The sequence below is a fragment of the Anomaloglossus baeobatrachus genome, chromosome 3, assembly GCF_048569485.1.
Source record: "Anomaloglossus baeobatrachus isolate aAnoBae1 chromosome 3, aAnoBae1.hap1, whole genome shotgun sequence".
NCBI lineage: Eukaryota > Metazoa > Chordata > Amphibia > Anura > Aromobatidae > Anomaloglossus > Anomaloglossus baeobatrachus.
The window spans coordinates 291,528,728-291,546,251 of record NC_134355.1 but is presented as its reverse complement, the minus strand read 5'-3'; the positions used below and the strand labels follow the sequence as shown (position 1 = coordinate 291,546,251).

Below are 17,524 nucleotides of genomic sequence, written 5' to 3'. Positions count from 1 at the left end.
ATATCTCTGTGTATGTATTGTGTCTATGTATGTCAGTGTGTATGACGGTGTATAGATTTATGTCTGTTTATATGTATTTTTTGTGAATTTGTCTTTAAATATGCATATGTATGTATCTGTCTATGTGTACGTATCTGTGTATGTGCATGTCTGCGTGTGCATGGGGCCCACAGAGACTTTTTTTGATCGGGGCCCACAAAAACCTCGACTCTGCTCTGCCGAGCATAGTAGTGCTCGCTGATCACTAGTTATGCTACTAAATTCTGTGATAGCTAATTCAGTGAAATAGTCTGTCTGATGTATATCGGGAAGGAGTATTTCCCCAATATGGGGCAATCAGCATCTGCTTCATGTGGTTTTTTACTTCATCTGGGTCAACATGTTAGGTTATAGGTTGAACTTAATAGACTTATTTTTACCTTCAACATCAAAAAACTATGAAACTCAATATTATAAATTTATGTAACTAATATTTTATTATTATACATTTACGTCATATTTTGTCAATCATTTCTTATTAGAATAAGATTCATTTTATGCAAAAATAATAATGATTTTGTAAATAAAAGTATAAATATTTCCACTTGACATGAAACTGGCAGTACATGGCGGATTGTAATTGCACTTGATGCTGTACTTTGTGCGTTAACTGGGTTTGAATACTTTTGACAATGCCTGTAAATGGAGGGGTCCACCCCACAGTGTTCCAAATATGTCCTTTTCCTTCCTCAGTGCATCTTCAAGTAACTGTTCTCGGCCAGAGGCAACCAGCCCTTTAATTGCTCTAATTACATCGGCTGGTCCTTTAGTATATGGCCTTATCCATGTCTGGGCTTCTTCCAACGCGATGACTGCACTAGAAGATAATATGTCATCAGTCAGTCCAATGCTTAAAGCATACTCAGGGTGAATCCTGAGAGCACCACTTAATAATTTAAGAGCTTGTCTACTTCCAACAAGCTGAATTAATCGTGATGCTCCTCCCCAGCCTGGAATTATTCCCATATGCTTGTGGACAAATTGTATTTCACTTCCTTCAGTCATCAACCTGCAAAATACAAAAAAACAATTATTTTAGCCTCATACACCCCCTCTCTATAAAAAAAAAAAAAAAAAAAAAAGTTGTGGCTCAATATATTAACACAAAAATATTAATTATTTTATAGAAAAATATTACAGTATATCACAAAAGTGAGTACACCTCTCACATTTCTGTAAATATTTTACTATATCTTTTCATGGGACAACACTCAAGATATGAATATAATATATACAATATATAGTCAGTGTACAACTTGCATAACAGTGTAAATTTGGTGTGTCAGCTGTTAATGTCTAAACCACTGACAACAAAAGTGAGCACACCTCTAAGGGAAAATGGTGAAATTGTGCCAAAAGTGTCAATATTTTCTGTGGCCACCATTATTTTCAAGCAATACCTTAACTGTCTTGGGCTTGGAGTTCACTAGAGCTTCAAAGATTGTCACTGGAATCCTTTTCCACTCCTCCATGATGAAATAACAGAACTGGTGGATGTTAGAGACCTTGCGCTCCTCCACCTTCTGTTTGAGGCTGCCCCACAGATGCTCAAGAAGGTTTCGGTCTAGAGACACTTAGCCAATTCAGCACCATTACCCTAGGTTTCTTTAGTAAGGTAGGTGTCGATTTGGAGGTGTGTTTAAGGTCGTTATGTTGAAATATGAAGGGAGAGGATCATGCTCTGCTTCAGTATGTCACAGTACATGTTGGCATTCATTGTTCCCTCAATGAACTGTATGTCTCCACAGCCAGCAGCACTCATGCAGCCCCAAATCATGACACTCCTTCCACCATGATTGACTGTATGCAAAACACAAAAAAAGGCTCTTGAAAGTGTCATACTAACCTGCTAAATACTGCTGTCAAACTCTGCTATAACTCTAAATATGATTTTTACTATATGTAGCAATACTGTGGATTGCCGTATATAGCACAAACGATCACATGATCCCAGGATCATCCCCTTATGGGATTATGCCATAAAGAGTAAAAAAAATGTTTTAAAAATGGTGAAATATATAAATAAAAAATAAATAAATGTACAAAAAAAAAATCCTTTTCCCCACATGAAAAATAAAGCTAAGATTAAAGAAATGACAAAAATGTGGTATCGCCACATTCAGAAAAGTCTGATCTATTAATATAGAAAAATTAACCTGATTGGTAAACACCGTAAACAGAAAAAAAAATATTCAAGGATGCCAAAACTGTGGGGTTTTTTTGTTGCTCCTTGCAATACTCAAAAATGCTGTAATAAGTGATTAAAACGTCATATTTCCAAAATGGTATCCATTAAAATCGCCTGCAAAAAATAAGCCCTCACAACAGAGCTCTATTGACTGAAAAACGAAAATGTTCTGGGTCTCGAAAAATTGGCACTATTCATTTTTTTTTCCAAACTTTCATATTTTTTTATTTACCACTAAAATAAAAGAAACTGGTCAATTGTGGTATCGTCATAAATGTATTGATGAGGAGAATCACGATGCTAGATCATTTTTATCACACAATGTACTGAGTAAAAATACTTCCCAAAAAACAGTCAGACTTGTTTTTTTCCCCCCACAATTTTACAGCACTTAGAATTTTTTTCCAATACACCATGAGGTAAAATGAATGACAATATTCAAAAGTACAACTTGCCCCATGAAAAACAATACCTCGAATGTTTACATAGACAGAAAATATTTAAAAATGTCAATTGCTCTTTGAACAAGGGGAGAAGAAAATGAAAATGCAAAAAAGGAAATTGGCCATGCCGGGAAGGAGTTAAAGGGAACCTGTCCGCATTAAAAAAACAAAAAAAAAAGTAACAATGGATAAAAAGTTTAAAAGGGCGGTTGTTCTGTATGCTGCTGATAAAAAACCCAGAGTTAGTGATCAAACACTTTAATTGCGTCTGTAAAGTGCTGAGGGAACTCCTGTGCCATCAGCAGCGATAAGGCGACAGCGTGGAGGACCCAGCTAACACTGGCGCGGATGTACCCCTCTCCTGGCTTAGCGTGGTGAGTGCTCCGAGAAGACCCCTAGCTAGATCTATGCAGATATTGAGAGTGTCTGTATTGTTGGAGGAATCCCCTACCATCGTCAGCCAGTGTTGTGCTTATTGCACACCAGTGTTAGGTAAGAAACACTCACCATTAATAGTGATGAGACAACTTCTCAGTGATTGGGTGCTCTGTAAGCGTAACGAGCATTTTGATGTGTGCTCAGTACTCATTTACTAAGTATTGTGGAAGTCAATGGGGAACGCATGCATGTTTCCAAAAAAATCTTCCAGAAAAATCCTTGAGTTTCCCATTGACTCCCATTATACTCTGTAAACAAGTACCTGAGCATCAGAATGCTCGTTACGCTTACCGAGCACTTCACTCATTACCAACCATTAACCTTCAAAGTCACTTAACAGATTTGCACAGGAGTGCTCTTCTGTAAAATGTATATATGTGCAGACATAGTGCATATCTGCAGGTAAACACCACATTATGGGTGTCCGGTCCAAGCATTCCTACATAAATAGTGTCCTGGAAATTGGATTGGTCATCGTGGCCCAGTTGAATGGCCACAAAGTTCCCCAGATCTGACCTCCTTAGACCTTTATGTTTGGGGACATCTGAAGGCAATGGTCTATGCTGTGACGATACAAGATGTGCAGCATCTGAAACAATGGATACTGGAAGCCTGTGCTAGCATTTCTTCTGAGGTGTTGCTATCAGTGTGTCAAGAGTGGGAAAAGTGTTGCATTGACAATCCAACACAATGGGCAGCACTTTGAACACATTGTATAAGTGTTCATAAGATTTTAAATAACAAATTAACATATAAAGTTATGTTAAAACCATGCACACTATTGTTTTTCTTGTGAAATTCTCTATATGTTTGAGGTGTTAAATGACCTTCTTCCCATTGGAAAAAATAAAGTTGGATCCAAAATGGCCAACTTCAAAATGGCCACCATGGTCACTACCCATCTTGAAAAGTTCCCCCCTCCGATATACTAATGAGCCGCAAACAGGAAGTTGATATCACCAACCATTCCCATTTTATTTAGGTGTTTCCATATAAATGGCCTACCCTGTAGTGTAAATAACCTGAGAGGTTTTCCAACATCTGGTGGCAGAGAGCTCCATAGTCTCCCTCTTAGGCTCACTGCTTTCACAAGATAAAATCCAGGGTCTCAAATGAAGAATCACTCTGGGATTAGAAGAGACCCTCGTTCCTCTAGATAATGTTCCCTGGTCACCATTGGAAACTGGGTGGTATGTCCGCACTAGTGTCCGGTATGGTGGTAATTACATTCTAATGGAGTATAGTCCATTCCTAGTTAGGCAGTCTACCCCAGGTGGTAAAGGATTCTTTACACCAGCTCAGGGTAGGAGTAAGCTCTTTTATTAGAAGCCGCGGATATAACAAGCAAGTTCTTTTCCTTCCTGTATATGAGGTTTGGCCACCTGCATTTCTTCGGGAAACCTTTCATCAAATCCAGAGTCCAAAAACCCCACTGTAATTAGCATCAGCACCTTAGGAAAGATGAACATTGCTTCTCCCTCAGGTGGTTGGATGATGAACCCAGCTTAGTAATACCAGCAGAAGTACCTTCCAGACTACAATTCCACATGTCTTTAGTTTTAATAAGGGTCCGTCTCATTACCCGAGGTCCAGGGATTTATGAATAGAAATCTTTGGCTTCTGGGACCAGAATGTGACCTCTAGTGAAACGGTAGGCTGGTCTGTACCCAGAGGTAGTCATTTTCAGCCTAGGAGAACTGATTAAATTACTGTCCTGGTTTATTAAGCCCGACAAGTTTATTATTGATCTACGACAGTCATCATTTCCGTCTGGTTGTTGTTTTCTTCATCCCTTTGATAGGCTGTTAGGTCTTTAACATCTATTTTATGGTTGCGGTGTTATTAAGAATGTTTCATCTACACAGTTTTCTGGTATATCTTACTATATCGGATTTCTGCGGTATAAGCTGTCTACCACATTTATACTGAGTATTTAGCAGTATAGATAATATATTAGACACTCACTATGTTGATTTGCCTTGTAGTTTTCTAGTAAACAAAGGTACTTTGATCAAAGATTCAAAAATGTGGTTCTTCTAATTTTTCATCAGAACTTGTCCGTTTCTGGCTGTTATGGATCCTACATCAGGCATGTTATTCTTCGATGGAGACCTTAAGATGCACAACATAGTGTTTTCAGATGCTTGCAGATTGATCCTACTATCCATATTTCTGATTTTACAGATTGATTAATATACACCAAAGGTCACAAACACTAATGGTTTTTCGTGAGCATCAATTCATTTATGTATTTAATCTTTTTATAATGTACATATATTTAATTTTGTATATGTATGGTATTAACTTATTTACATGTGATCGTATATTACACACTTATTCTTATTATAACATAAATTATATCTGGAGAAGACGGTTATATCCATTTCTATGTTATACTTCTGGTTGTTGCCATGAATCAGTGCGCATGCGCTGTCTCCAGTCAGCGCGCGTTCAGTGGGCGTATCTTTATCAGAGTTCCTCCCGTTGGCGTCATCGTGCCACGTGACTATTTGTCACGTGATGCTGACTCATACTGAGGTGACCTCACTTACCCACATGACGATGACGCGCCTTCCAGACCGCACTGAGTTGCAAAACGCATGAGCCGCACATGATTATCCATTGGCTTGGAATCCGTATTTAACTGTTCACCTTGCCGGTATGTCGCCACGCCCCCCCTGACGAAGGCCATCGCTGAAACGCGCGTCGGATAGGACTTGGCGCCATTCCAGCAGGAAGTATGTGCCGTTCGGATTAAGTATTGTGTGCCACAGTGCTTCACATCGTATCACAGTGTTTTATATGCTATCATGCTTTGATATACCTGTGGGATCTATACCTGTGTTCTGAGGTTGTCTTTATAAGTTTCTCCTGTAACTGGCACTTTTATGGCTTTCTGCTTTTCTGGTATGCCACCTAGTGTACCTTTTCTGTTACTACACCTCACTTTTAATTTTAATTAATTGAAATAAAGATTATCTATTTTACTTCCTGTTTCGTTTCTGATCCTTTTTTGTGAATCGGTTTTCAGATTGATTAATATGTCTAACCTAGTTCTTGCCCTGGACTTCTGTACCCACCCTGAGCTATGTCTTTGGTACTGCTCCAATGGTGCTGTCCTGAGGGACGTCGTGGAAAATACGAATTACACCTACCAGTAATCGGTAATTTAGTTTCTAGTAGTCCCTCAGGACTATGAGACACCCTCCATGATTAATCTGTAAGTTACAGTAAATAACACACACCCGAAAAAATCCTTTATTAGAAATAAAAACACACACATATACCCTGGTTCACCACTTTAATCAGCCCCAAGAAGCCCTCCTTGTCCGGCGTAATCCAGGATGATCCAGCGTCGCTTCCACCGCAGCTGCATGGAGGTGACCGGTGCCGCAGCACACACAGCCGCTCCGGTCACCTCCATGCAGCAAATGAAGACAGCCGCGCGATCAGCTGCTGTCACTGAGGTTACCTGCTGTCACTGGATCCAGCGGTGGATGCAGCGGTGGCCGCGGGTAACCTCAGTGACAGCAGCTGATCGCGCGGCTGTGTTCATTTGCTGTGTGGAGGTGACCGGAGCGGCTGTGTGTGCTGCAGCTCCGGTCACCTCCATGCAGCAGCGCTGGATGCGACGCTGGATCATCCTGGATTACGCCGGACAAGGAGGGCTTTTTGGGGCTGATTAAAGTGGTGAAACAGGGTATATGTGTGTGTTTTTATTTCTAATAAAGGATTTTTTTCTGGTGTGTGTGTTTATTTACTGTAACTTACAGATTAGTCATGGAGGGTGTCTCATAGACGCCTGACATGATTAATCTAGGACTTATTGGCAGCTATGGGCTGCCAATAACTCCTTATTACCCCGATTTGCCAACGCACCAGGGTAAATCGGGAAGAGCCGGGTACAGTCCCAGAACTGTCGCATCTAATGTATGCGGCAATTCTGGGCGGCTGTTGGCTGATATTGTTAGGGTGGGGGGCTCCCCATAACGTGGAGCTCCCCATCCTGAGAATACCAGCCTTCAGCCGTATGGCTTTATCTGGCTGGTTTTAAAAATGGGGGGAACCGCACGCCGTTTTTTTTAATTATTTAATTATTTATTTCACTACACAGTATAGACACGCCCACCGACTGCTGTGATTGGGTGCAGTGTGACACCTGTCACTCAGAGTGGGGGCGTGTCTCACTGTAACCAATCATAGGTGCTGGTGGGCGGGGAAAGCAGGGAATACGAAATTGTTTAATGGGCGGCCGGCTTTTTCAAAACAGTAAAAGCCGCCGGAGCAGTGAGAAAGCCGTGCAGCGCCGGGGATCGGGGATTGGTGAGTATATGAGAGAGGGCTGGTAACTTCAGTTACTCAGGAGATTAGCGGTCACCGGTGAGTCTTCACAGGTGACCGCTAATCAGGACGCGACACAGACACAGCCGCAGCATCACAATGAAGTCGGGTGAAGTTCACCCGAGTTCATTCTGACAGTGCGGCTCTGTCTGTGTCTGCTGTCATCTGCCATTCAGCTCTGCTACATGGCTGTCTGTGTCTGCTGTTAGCGGCCATGTAGCAGAGCTGAATGGCAGATGACATAGTAAAAACGCATCCCTACACATTACACACGCTTGGCAAGTCAATAAATAAAAAAAAAAAAAAAGGTGCTCAATGCATACGTCACAGAACACATGATCTAAAGGATCACACACAAAATTGACCAATTTAACATAGACTACTAACGCTCGTGTGACAGCAAATGAACGACCAACGTGAAATCTCATAGATCCCGTATGCAACCTGGGCGTGTCACATCGCAAATGCGATTGTACAACTAATTGCAACGTGTAAAGTGGGCTTTAGGGGTACTTTGCCCATTGCGACTTTGCTACTGCGATATCGTCGGGGTCAAATCGAAAGTGACGCACATCCGGCGCTGGTAACGACGTCGCAATGTGTAAAGCCTAGGAGAGAAGATGAACGAGTGTGAAACAGTCAAAAATCGCTGATCTGTGTCACCCTAGTTCATTTTCATAATGTCGGTGTATCCGCAAGTACGATGTTGTTTGTCGTTCCTGCAGCTCCACACATCACTGTGTGTGAAGCCGCAGGACCGACAAACATCTCCTTACCTGCGCCTGCCGTACACCGGCAATGCGGAAGGGAGAAGGTGGGCGGGATGTTTACATCCCGCTCATCTCCGCCCCTCCGCTTCTATTGGACGGCCGCTTAGTGACGTCGCGGTGATGTTCGCTACAGCAGCTCACACTACATATCGCATGTGCGACGGGGGTGGGGGCTATTGCGCTCGGCATCGCTAGCATTTGCTAGCGATGTCGCAACGTGCAAAGTACCCCTAAGTTCACATGTCCACTAATCATCCGTTAGGACAGATCCAGCAGCAATCTGTTGGCAAAAAAGTTCTGCAGACACAACTTTTTCATCAGTTTGAAATAACTGATTTTAGCTGGATCCATTTTTTTTTTACAGCACTGGAGTCTACAGAATACAGATTGCTATTTATCTTCCATTTCAAACTGATCCAGTAAGCAAAAACCAGATCCTTTATAAATTAAAGAAAAATAGATGGCTATATAGCAATCAGATAACGCAGTGTTCCCAACTCCAGTCCTCAAGAGCCACCAACAGTGCATGTTTTCAGGATCTCCTTAGCATTACATAGGTATTGGAATCATCACCTGTGTCGGTGATTCAATTCTCACCTGTGCAATACTAAGGAAACCCTGAAAACATGCACTGTTGGTAGCTCGAGGACTGGAGTTGGGGAATACTGTTTTAGGCTGCTTTCACAATACGTTTTTTTTAACATGCCTCATGAACGTTTTTTTGCTGCAAAAGAGGATCCTGTTTTTGCAAAGAGAAATGCATGCAAACGCATGTGTTATTTTACAGGATCCTATCACTTGAAGTTTATGGGCGGGCATTGGAGTCATGTGATCGGGAGTGAGGGAACTGAACGTGACAGACTGGAAATTCAGATGCAGCTGGGGGCAAAAGAGAGAGGGGAGGAAAAGAGGGGAGGAAAAGAGGGGAGGAAAAGAGGGGAGGAAAAGAGGGGAGGAAAAGAGGGGAGGAAAAGAGGGGAGGAAAAGAGGGGAGGAAAAGAGGGGAGGAAAAGAGGGGAGGAAAAGAGGGGAGGAAAAGAGGGGAGGAAAAGAGGGGAGGAAAAGAGGGGAGGAAAAGAGGGGAGGAAAAGAGAGCGAGAGAGACTGACTGACTGTGATCATGCCAGGCTGGTTTCTGGCCAAACAGGATCCTGTTTATCAGCATACCACTGTTCACATGCGTTGGCGTGCTTTTTAGTCAGGATCCAGCGACTTGCAGTTTAACTTTTTTCAAAAACGCTACAAAAACTTCACGCAAACGCATGTGAACGCATGTTGAAGCGAGTTCATTGCAAATGCATTGAAATGAAAACACATTTGCACTGGATCCGTTTTTGCGTTAAAAAAACGTTGAGGCCGCATGTTAAAAAAACGTAGTGTGAAAGCAGCCTTAACGGATTAGTTTTGCATAGAGTCCAATGTTAAAAACGGATCCAGCTAAAATCAATTATTTAAAATTGGCCAAGAAAAAGTTGTGTTTGCACAACCTTTTAACCAATGGATTGCAATTGGATCCAATCTAACAAATGATTACTGAATATGTGAACTTAGCCTAAAAGGAATGGAGTCTTTCAAAATTACAACACATCCCACATAAAAACAATCCTAGGGGCTCATGCGCACGTTGCCGAATTTCATGCATTTACGCTGCGTATTGCACCGCAGCGTAAATACATGCGACCTGCGTCCCCTGCACAATCTATGAAGATTATGCATGAGACATGCGCACGTTGCGTTTGAGAGCGCAGCGATTTGGATGCCAAAATTTTGTTCAAAATCGCTGCGTTCTAAAAAGCAACATGCCAAATATTCCATGCGCTTTGAATGCAGGTCCCGCTCTGTCTACGGGAGAAGCTGCATCCAGAGTGCATGAAATTGGCTTTTTTTCTGCAGAAACATTCATTATGCAGTGTTTCTGAAGCAATTTGACATGCACATGTGCTGTCAAATCCCATGCAGAAATTTCTGCAGGGACACGATGCAACGTGCGCATACAGCCTAATACACACCTTTACATAGCTTAAGGCTATGTGCGCACATTGCATCCTGACCAGTGCGGAAAAGAACGCATCCTCTGGCAGACGTTACGCTGCGTGTTGACAAAAATAATGTACCCAAAACGCATGTATTTTGGATGCATTTTGCATGCATTTTACATGCGTTTTGGATGTATTTTTGTCAGTGCGTTCCCCCGGCAATTCAGCACTGCTACATGCCCGCTGACAGCAGACACAGACAGAGTCGGGCGATGAGAATGAACTTGGATGAACTGCACCCGACATCATTGTCATCCCGCGGCTCTGTCTCTGTGTGTTGTCACGAACTCCGATGAACTCCGAGGTAAGTGCCAGGACACAGGAGTCCACAGCAGTGACGTCAGAGCTTCACCCGATTTCACTGACATCGTGCGACACTCTCTGTGTGGCAGCCTGATTTGTGGTCACACGTGAAGGACTCATCTGTGATCGCAAATCCCCTAAGTGACTGCAGTGAGCCGCGCGATCAGCTGTGCTTTCACTCAGGTTACTCGCGGCCACAGCTGCAGTCCTCCACCTGAGAGCGGTGGCCGCGGATAACTTCAGTGACAGGAGAGCTGATCGCGCGTCTCACTTCAGTTGCTGCATGGAGCTCACAGGAGCGGCGTTCTACGGCCGCTCCTGTCAGCTTCCGATGTAGCAGAGCTAGAAGCGTCATGGGACCTTGCGTGGATTATGTCAGACCTGGAGGTGTTTTTGAGGGATTAATAAAGTGGTGAAGAGGGTTTTTTTTTGTCTTTCATTACAAATATAGGATTTTTTGGATGTGTGTGTTTATTTTCTTTAACTTACAGGTCAATCATGGAAGGTATCTCGGGGAGACGCCTGCCATGATTAACTAAGGACTTAGTGTTAACTATGGGCTGCTGCCATTAACTCCTTATTACCCCATTTGCCACCGCACCAGGGCAATTCGGGATGAGCCGGGTAGAGTCCCGGGACTGTCGCATCTAATGGATGCGGCAATTACGGGCGGCTGCTGGCTGATATTGTTAGGCTGGGGGGCTCCCGATAATGTGGAGCTCCCCATCCTGAGAATACCAGCCTTCAGTCGTGTGGCTTTACCCTGGCTGGTATGAAAATTGGGGGGGACCGCACGTCGTTTTGTTTTTTTATTTATTAACTGCTCGATATAGACACGCCCACCGGCGGCTGTGATTGGCTGCAGTCAGACACTCCCCCACGCTGAGTGACAGCTGTCTCACTGCAACCAATCATAGGTGCAGGTGGGCGGAGGAAGCGGGGAATACGTGATGGATTAATGAGCGGCCGGAATTTTCAAAAGAGGAGAAGCCGCCACAGTGTGAATGCCGTGCAGCGCAGTGCTGGTGATCATGGATCGGTGAGTATGAGAGAGGGGGTGGGAGGGAGAGACCGACATGGACAGAGAGAGAGACCGACCGACAGACCGACCGACCGAGAGAGACCGAAAGATCTGCGTTTATTATGTCAAAAACACATGCAGATCGCTAGTAAAAAGCAAGTGAAACGCATTCTTTCTAGAAAAATATGCGTTTAGACATTTCTCATTGACTTCACTGTTAATAAAACGCTGCCAAAATGGCAAAAACAATTGACATATTTGCTTCTTCAAACGCAGGGATTTTGACAAATTTTCTGCAACTAAAATGTAGTGTTTGTAAATGCATCGTGCGCACAAGAAAGCCCTATTTTCCATAGACTTTGCCTGGAAATCAAAACGCATGCAATTTTGCATTAAAACGCTGCAGCTCAAAAAAACGCTGCTGAAACGCATGAAAAAAAGCAAAGTGCGCACATAGCCTAAATGACATTGAAGGCAGCACAGCAGTCAATTATCTGAGCGCCTGATGATTTTGACATAACACATATCCACAGTTTGCTTCCTTAATAAAAATTAACTCTGGATATCAATGTATAATGGCTCATGTACTGACTGACTAGATGAAAACATATTATAAACGAACAAATAGAACTTTATTTGGATAGGCACAATCCTGCAAAATGAAAAGCTTCACAACAAATCTTATTAATAGGATTAAGAATTATTTGGTTCAGAACTAAAAGGAGCTAAATAGGAAATCTGTAAATCTTAACAGTAGGCCCCCTTCACACGTAGGTGATTCTGGTACAGATGTTACTGTTTTTATACGCATCAGAATCACGGACTTACGCAGACCCATTAAAATCAATGGTAAAACCAGGCACAGGGAATGTACTATCTGCAGCAAAGAACTGTCCAGTACATGGGCTAAAAAGCTTAGTCAGGACTGCAGACAACAGACCCTCTCAGAGGAGACCCCGTAGTTTGACTAACCTAAAATCCTTGATTAGTGCAGAGATCAAGGAATCCCTGAGCTCCCTGTCTCAAAGGAGTAGTAACCATAATAAGGGTGCATCTGCCTCCCCTGTGTATGAGGAGTTGGACAAGTCTGAAGGGGAATGTGACTCTTCTAACTCAGGTTCTCCCTCCACCTCTAATAGCGGCTCTAGCAGCCGTCATTGCTTCACAGTTGAAAATACAGGAAAATTGGTAAAGTCAATGCTATCCACTAATGGCATCCAGGAATAAAGGGTCGAGAAAACAGTTCAGGACCGCATGTTTAGTGGACTAGACCGGAAAAAGCGCCATACTTTTTCAGTCATTGATAGGATTAAGTCTCTCATTACTAGAGAATGGAAGAAGCCGGATAAAAGAAGTTCCACCCCGGTGACTTTTAAATGGAAGTACCCTTTTGAGGATGTGACCTGTCCCTTCTGGGACAAGACTCCAAAACTAGATATCACTATTGCTAGGGTGTCTACGAAATTCTCTCCCTTTGAGGATATGAGATCCTTAACCCCTTCACCCCCGGCCACTAAAACACCCTAATGACCGGGCCATTTTTTGCAATTCTGACCAGTGTGACTTTGACAGGTTATAACTCTGGAACGCTTCAACGGATCCTGGCGATTCTGAGATTGTTTTTTCGTGACATATTGTACTTCATGTCAGTGGTAAATTTAGGCCGATATGTTTTGCGTTTATTTGTGAAAATTTAGGAAATTTGGCGAAAATTTTGAAAATTTCGCAATTTTCAAACTTTGAAAATGTATGCCCATAAATCTGAGAGATATGTCACACAAAATAGTTACTAAATAACATTTCCCACTTGTCTACTTTACATCAGCGCAATTTTCGAAACAAATTTTTTTTCCGTTAGGAAGTTAGAAGGGGTCAAAGGTCATCAGCAAATTCTCATTTTTCCAACAAAATTTACAAAATAATTTTTTTTAGGGACCACATTACATTTGAGGTGACTTTGAGAGGCCTAGGTGACAGAAAATACCCAAAAGTGACCCCATTCTAAAAACTACACCCCTCACACTGCTCAAAACCACATCCAATAAGTTTATTAACCCTTTAGGTGCTTCACAGGAACCAAAGCAATGTGGAAGGAAAAAATGAAAATTTTACTTTTTAACACAAAAATGTTACTTTAGCCATAAAATTTTCATTTTTACAAGGGAGAAAAGAGAAAGTACACAATACAATTTATTGTGCATGTTCTCCTGAGTACGCTGATACCCCATATGTGGTAAAAATCAATTGTTTGGGCGCACGGCAGAGCTCGGAAGGGAAGGAGCGCCATTTGAATTTTTGAACGTAAAATTAGCTGCACTCATTAGCGGACGCCATGTCGGGTTTGAAGACCCCCTGAGGTGCCTAACCAATGGAGCTCCCCCACAAGTGACCCCATTTTGGAAACTAGAGCCCTCAAATAATTTTTCTAGATGTTTGGTGAGCACTTTGAACCCCTGGGGGCTTCACAAAAGTTTATAGCGTTGAGCCGTGAAAAGAAAAAAAAATTTTTTTTACCACAAAACGGTTGCTTCAATTAGGTAGCTTTTTTTTTCACAAGGGTAACAGGAAAAAATGCACCATAAAATGTATTGTGCATTTTCTCCTGAGTACGCAGATACCTCACATGTGGTGGAAATCAAATGTTTGGACACACAGCAGTGCTCGGAAGGCAAGGAGCGCCATTTGAATTTTTGAGTGCAAAATTAGCTGCACCTGTTAGCGGACGCCATGTCGGGTTTGAAGACCCCCTGAGGTGCCTAAACAATGGAGCTCCCCCACAAGTGACCCCATTTTGGAAACTAGAGCCCTCAAATAATTTTTCTAGATGTTTGGTGAGCACTTTGAACACCTGGGGGCTTCACAGAAGGTTATAGCGTCGAGCCGTGAAAAGAAAAAAAATTTTTTTTACCACAAAACGGTTGCTTCAACTAGGTAGCTTTTTTTTTCACAAGGCTATCAGGAAAAAATGCACCATAAAATGTATTGTGCATTTTCTCCTGAGTACGCAGATACCTCATATGTGGTGGAAAGTAATTGTTTGTGCGCATGGCGGGGCTCAGAAGAGAAGGAGCGCAATTTGACTTTTCAAACGCACAGACGCAGTGCACTGATCGGCCGCTGCAGGACGCACGGTCGGATGCGATAAAAAAAGCGTCGGGGATACGTAAAAAAAAAGTCACGCCAAAAATTGACCATGGATGCAGATACGTTATGTGCATCCCTGATCAGCGCTTGGCGGGATGCACGGACAAATGCGATACAAAAAGCGTCGCAAATACGGAAAAAAGTCACGCCAAAAATTGAGCAGGGATGCCGATCCGTTATCTGCATCCCTAATCAGCGCTCGGCGGGATGCACGGACAGATGCGATACAAAAAGCGTCGTGAATACGGAAAAAAGTCACGCCAAAAACTGACCACGGATGCAGATCCGTTATCTGCATCCCTGATCAGCGCTCGGCGGGACGCACGGACGGATGCGATACAAAAAGCGTCGTGAATACGGAAAAAAGTCACGCCAAAAACTGACCACGGATGCAGATCCGTTATGTGCATCCCTGATCAGCGCTTGGCGGGACGCACGGACGGATGCGATACAAAAAGCGTCGTGAATACGGAAAAAAGTCACGCCAAAAATTGACCATGGATGCCGATCCGTTATGTGCATCCCTGATCAGCGCTTGGCGGGACGCACGGACGGATGGGATACAAAAAGCGTCGGGGATACGGAAAAAAGTCACGCCAAAAATTGAGCAGGGATGCCGATCCGTTATCTGCATCCCTGATCAGCGCTCGGCGAGACGCACGGACGGATGAGGTGTAAAAATGGACAGGGGATACGGAAAAAAAAAAAAAAGTTATACTCACAGTACCCAGAGGACTAGCAGGAGGATCACTGACCAGAAGAGCTGCAGAGGAACAGATGGCAGAGAGATGGACAGCTTTACAGGAGCAGCAGGCAGGACCCAGCGATGGACGCAGATGTGATCAGGCCGGTGAAGACAGGTAAGAGGACGTCGGGGGAGAGCAGAGGGGGAGAGGGGGGGGGGGAGAGCAGAGGGGGAGAGGTGGGGGGGGGGAGCAGAGGGGGGGTTGAGAGCAGAGGGGGGGACAGCAGAGGGGGAGACCGGAGAGGGAGCTGCAGAAGCAGAATAGAGATAATGGGGGAGGCAGTCAGATCGCCGGGGGAGCGGATCGGGATGTCGGGGGGGGGGGGGGGTGGTTGGGGGGAGCAGATCGCGGGGGGGGGGGCACGGCAGGGGCTATCACGGCAGCGCGCAGGGGCACCACGGGAGCGCGCACGGGCTGCAAAGTGAGCACAGTACTCACTTTGCAGCAGCAGCGGTGACCTCAGCAGCAGCGGTGGTAGCAGATCGGGATGCCGGGGGGCAGACCGGGGCGTAGGGGGGCAGATCGGGGGGGGGGGGGGGGGCACGGGCAGGGGCCTTCACGGGAGCGCCCAGGGGCCTTCACGGGAGCGCGCAGGGAGCGGATTAGTTACCATTAGAGCTGCAGCGGCGGTGACATCAGAGGCGGCGGCGGCAGCAGCAGCGGTGGCGTGGTACCAAAAGTACCAGCCACTCCACGCTGCAGACATGCTGGGGGAGGGCTCACAGGCCAGCACAGGCCTGGGGAGGGCGGCCACCGGCAGATCAGACCGCCCCACTGCACACTGATTGGAGCGATTGCGCGTCATAGCACGATCGCTCCAATCAGTGCTGCAGGGGCTGGGGGCGGCATGTTTGAGGTCCATCTATGATATGCTGCAGCAGCTGCGGCATCTCATAGCTGGATCTCACAGGATCGCACTAATTCGGGCATTATTTTTGCCGAAATTAGTGCGATCGATGTGGTTGGCGGTTCAGATTTGAACAGCCAATCACATCGATCGTCGATAGGGGGTGGCGATGCCGCCCCCCCTGGGGTCAAGCAAAGGTCCCCTGCTGTAAGAAACAGCAGGGGACATCATTTGAAAGCCGTTGCTATGGCCACGGCAATCAAATGAAGTTTAGGCAGTAAAATTACGTCCCTGGTCGTTAAGTCACGTTAAAATAGGACGTAATTTTACTGCCCGCGGTCGTGAAGGGGTTAAAGGATCTTCTGGATAGAAAAGCAGATCAACTTCTTAAGAGTACTTGGGAATCCTCAGCCGGAGCTCTCAGACCAGCCATTGTAGCAACCTGCACAGCCCAGTCCCTGGCTGTTTGGATTGATCAACTGGAGGATCAGATGAAAGAAGGATCTGCTATTCAGTCTATTATTTCTTCCCTTACCTTGTTTCGTGGAGAAGCGGCATTTTTGGCAGACCCTTCTGCAGATTCGGCTAGGCTGGCAGCTAAGTCATCAGCATTAACTAAAGTTAGCAGATGAGTGATCAGGCTTAAATGTTGCCCAGGGGATATTCAGACTCGATCCAAACTTTGTACCATCTCGTGCGAGGGAGAGTATCTGTTTGGGTCAGTTCTGAATGACATTTTGGAAAGAGCAGGAGATAAGAAAAAAGGGTTTACTGGCACGGTCTTTTGGTCCTTTAGGAGGTTCTTTTGAATGAATAAGTTTGACAGAAAGGCTTCAAACACAGACAGAGGCAACTGGTCTGACAAAAGAAAACAGGGGAAAGGATTTATGTTTAAGGGGTTCCTCTAAAGAAGGTAAAAGATTCAGAGATTCCACAGAGCAGCCCTATATATGGATGGGAAAGTCAATCACTTTCAGTATGCAGCCAAGAATTTTTACAAAAATGATATCGGAGGTTTCAGTCAAAGACAACAAGAAATCTTTTTCGTCCCATATCTGGACGACTTCTTGATTTGTCGGTTCATCTGATCTCCACTGCCAACAGCTTATGCAGGGAGTGTGTACCTCTCTAGCGACTCTGGGATGGCTCATCAACTGGGAAAAATCAAGGTTGGTCCCAACCAAGATCCAGCTTTTCCTGGGTCTCAT

At 44.4% G+C, this 17,524-nt stretch overlaps 1 protein-coding gene across 1 annotated transcript in view; it reads right to left on the bottom strand.

Annotated features, from left to right (window-relative positions):
• Positions 1–450: 450 nt before the first annotated feature.
• Positions 451–17,524, bottom strand: part of ECHDC1 (ethylmalonyl-CoA decarboxylase 1) — a 35,363-nt gene continuing 18,289 nt past the window's right edge. The window contains exon 6 of the mRNA XM_075338279.1: positions 451–1,048. Within this exon, the coding sequence (XP_075194394.1) occupies positions 646–1,048 (403 nt within the window). The 3' untranslated portion in view covers positions 451–645. The remainder of the gene's footprint in view (positions 1,049–17,524) is intronic.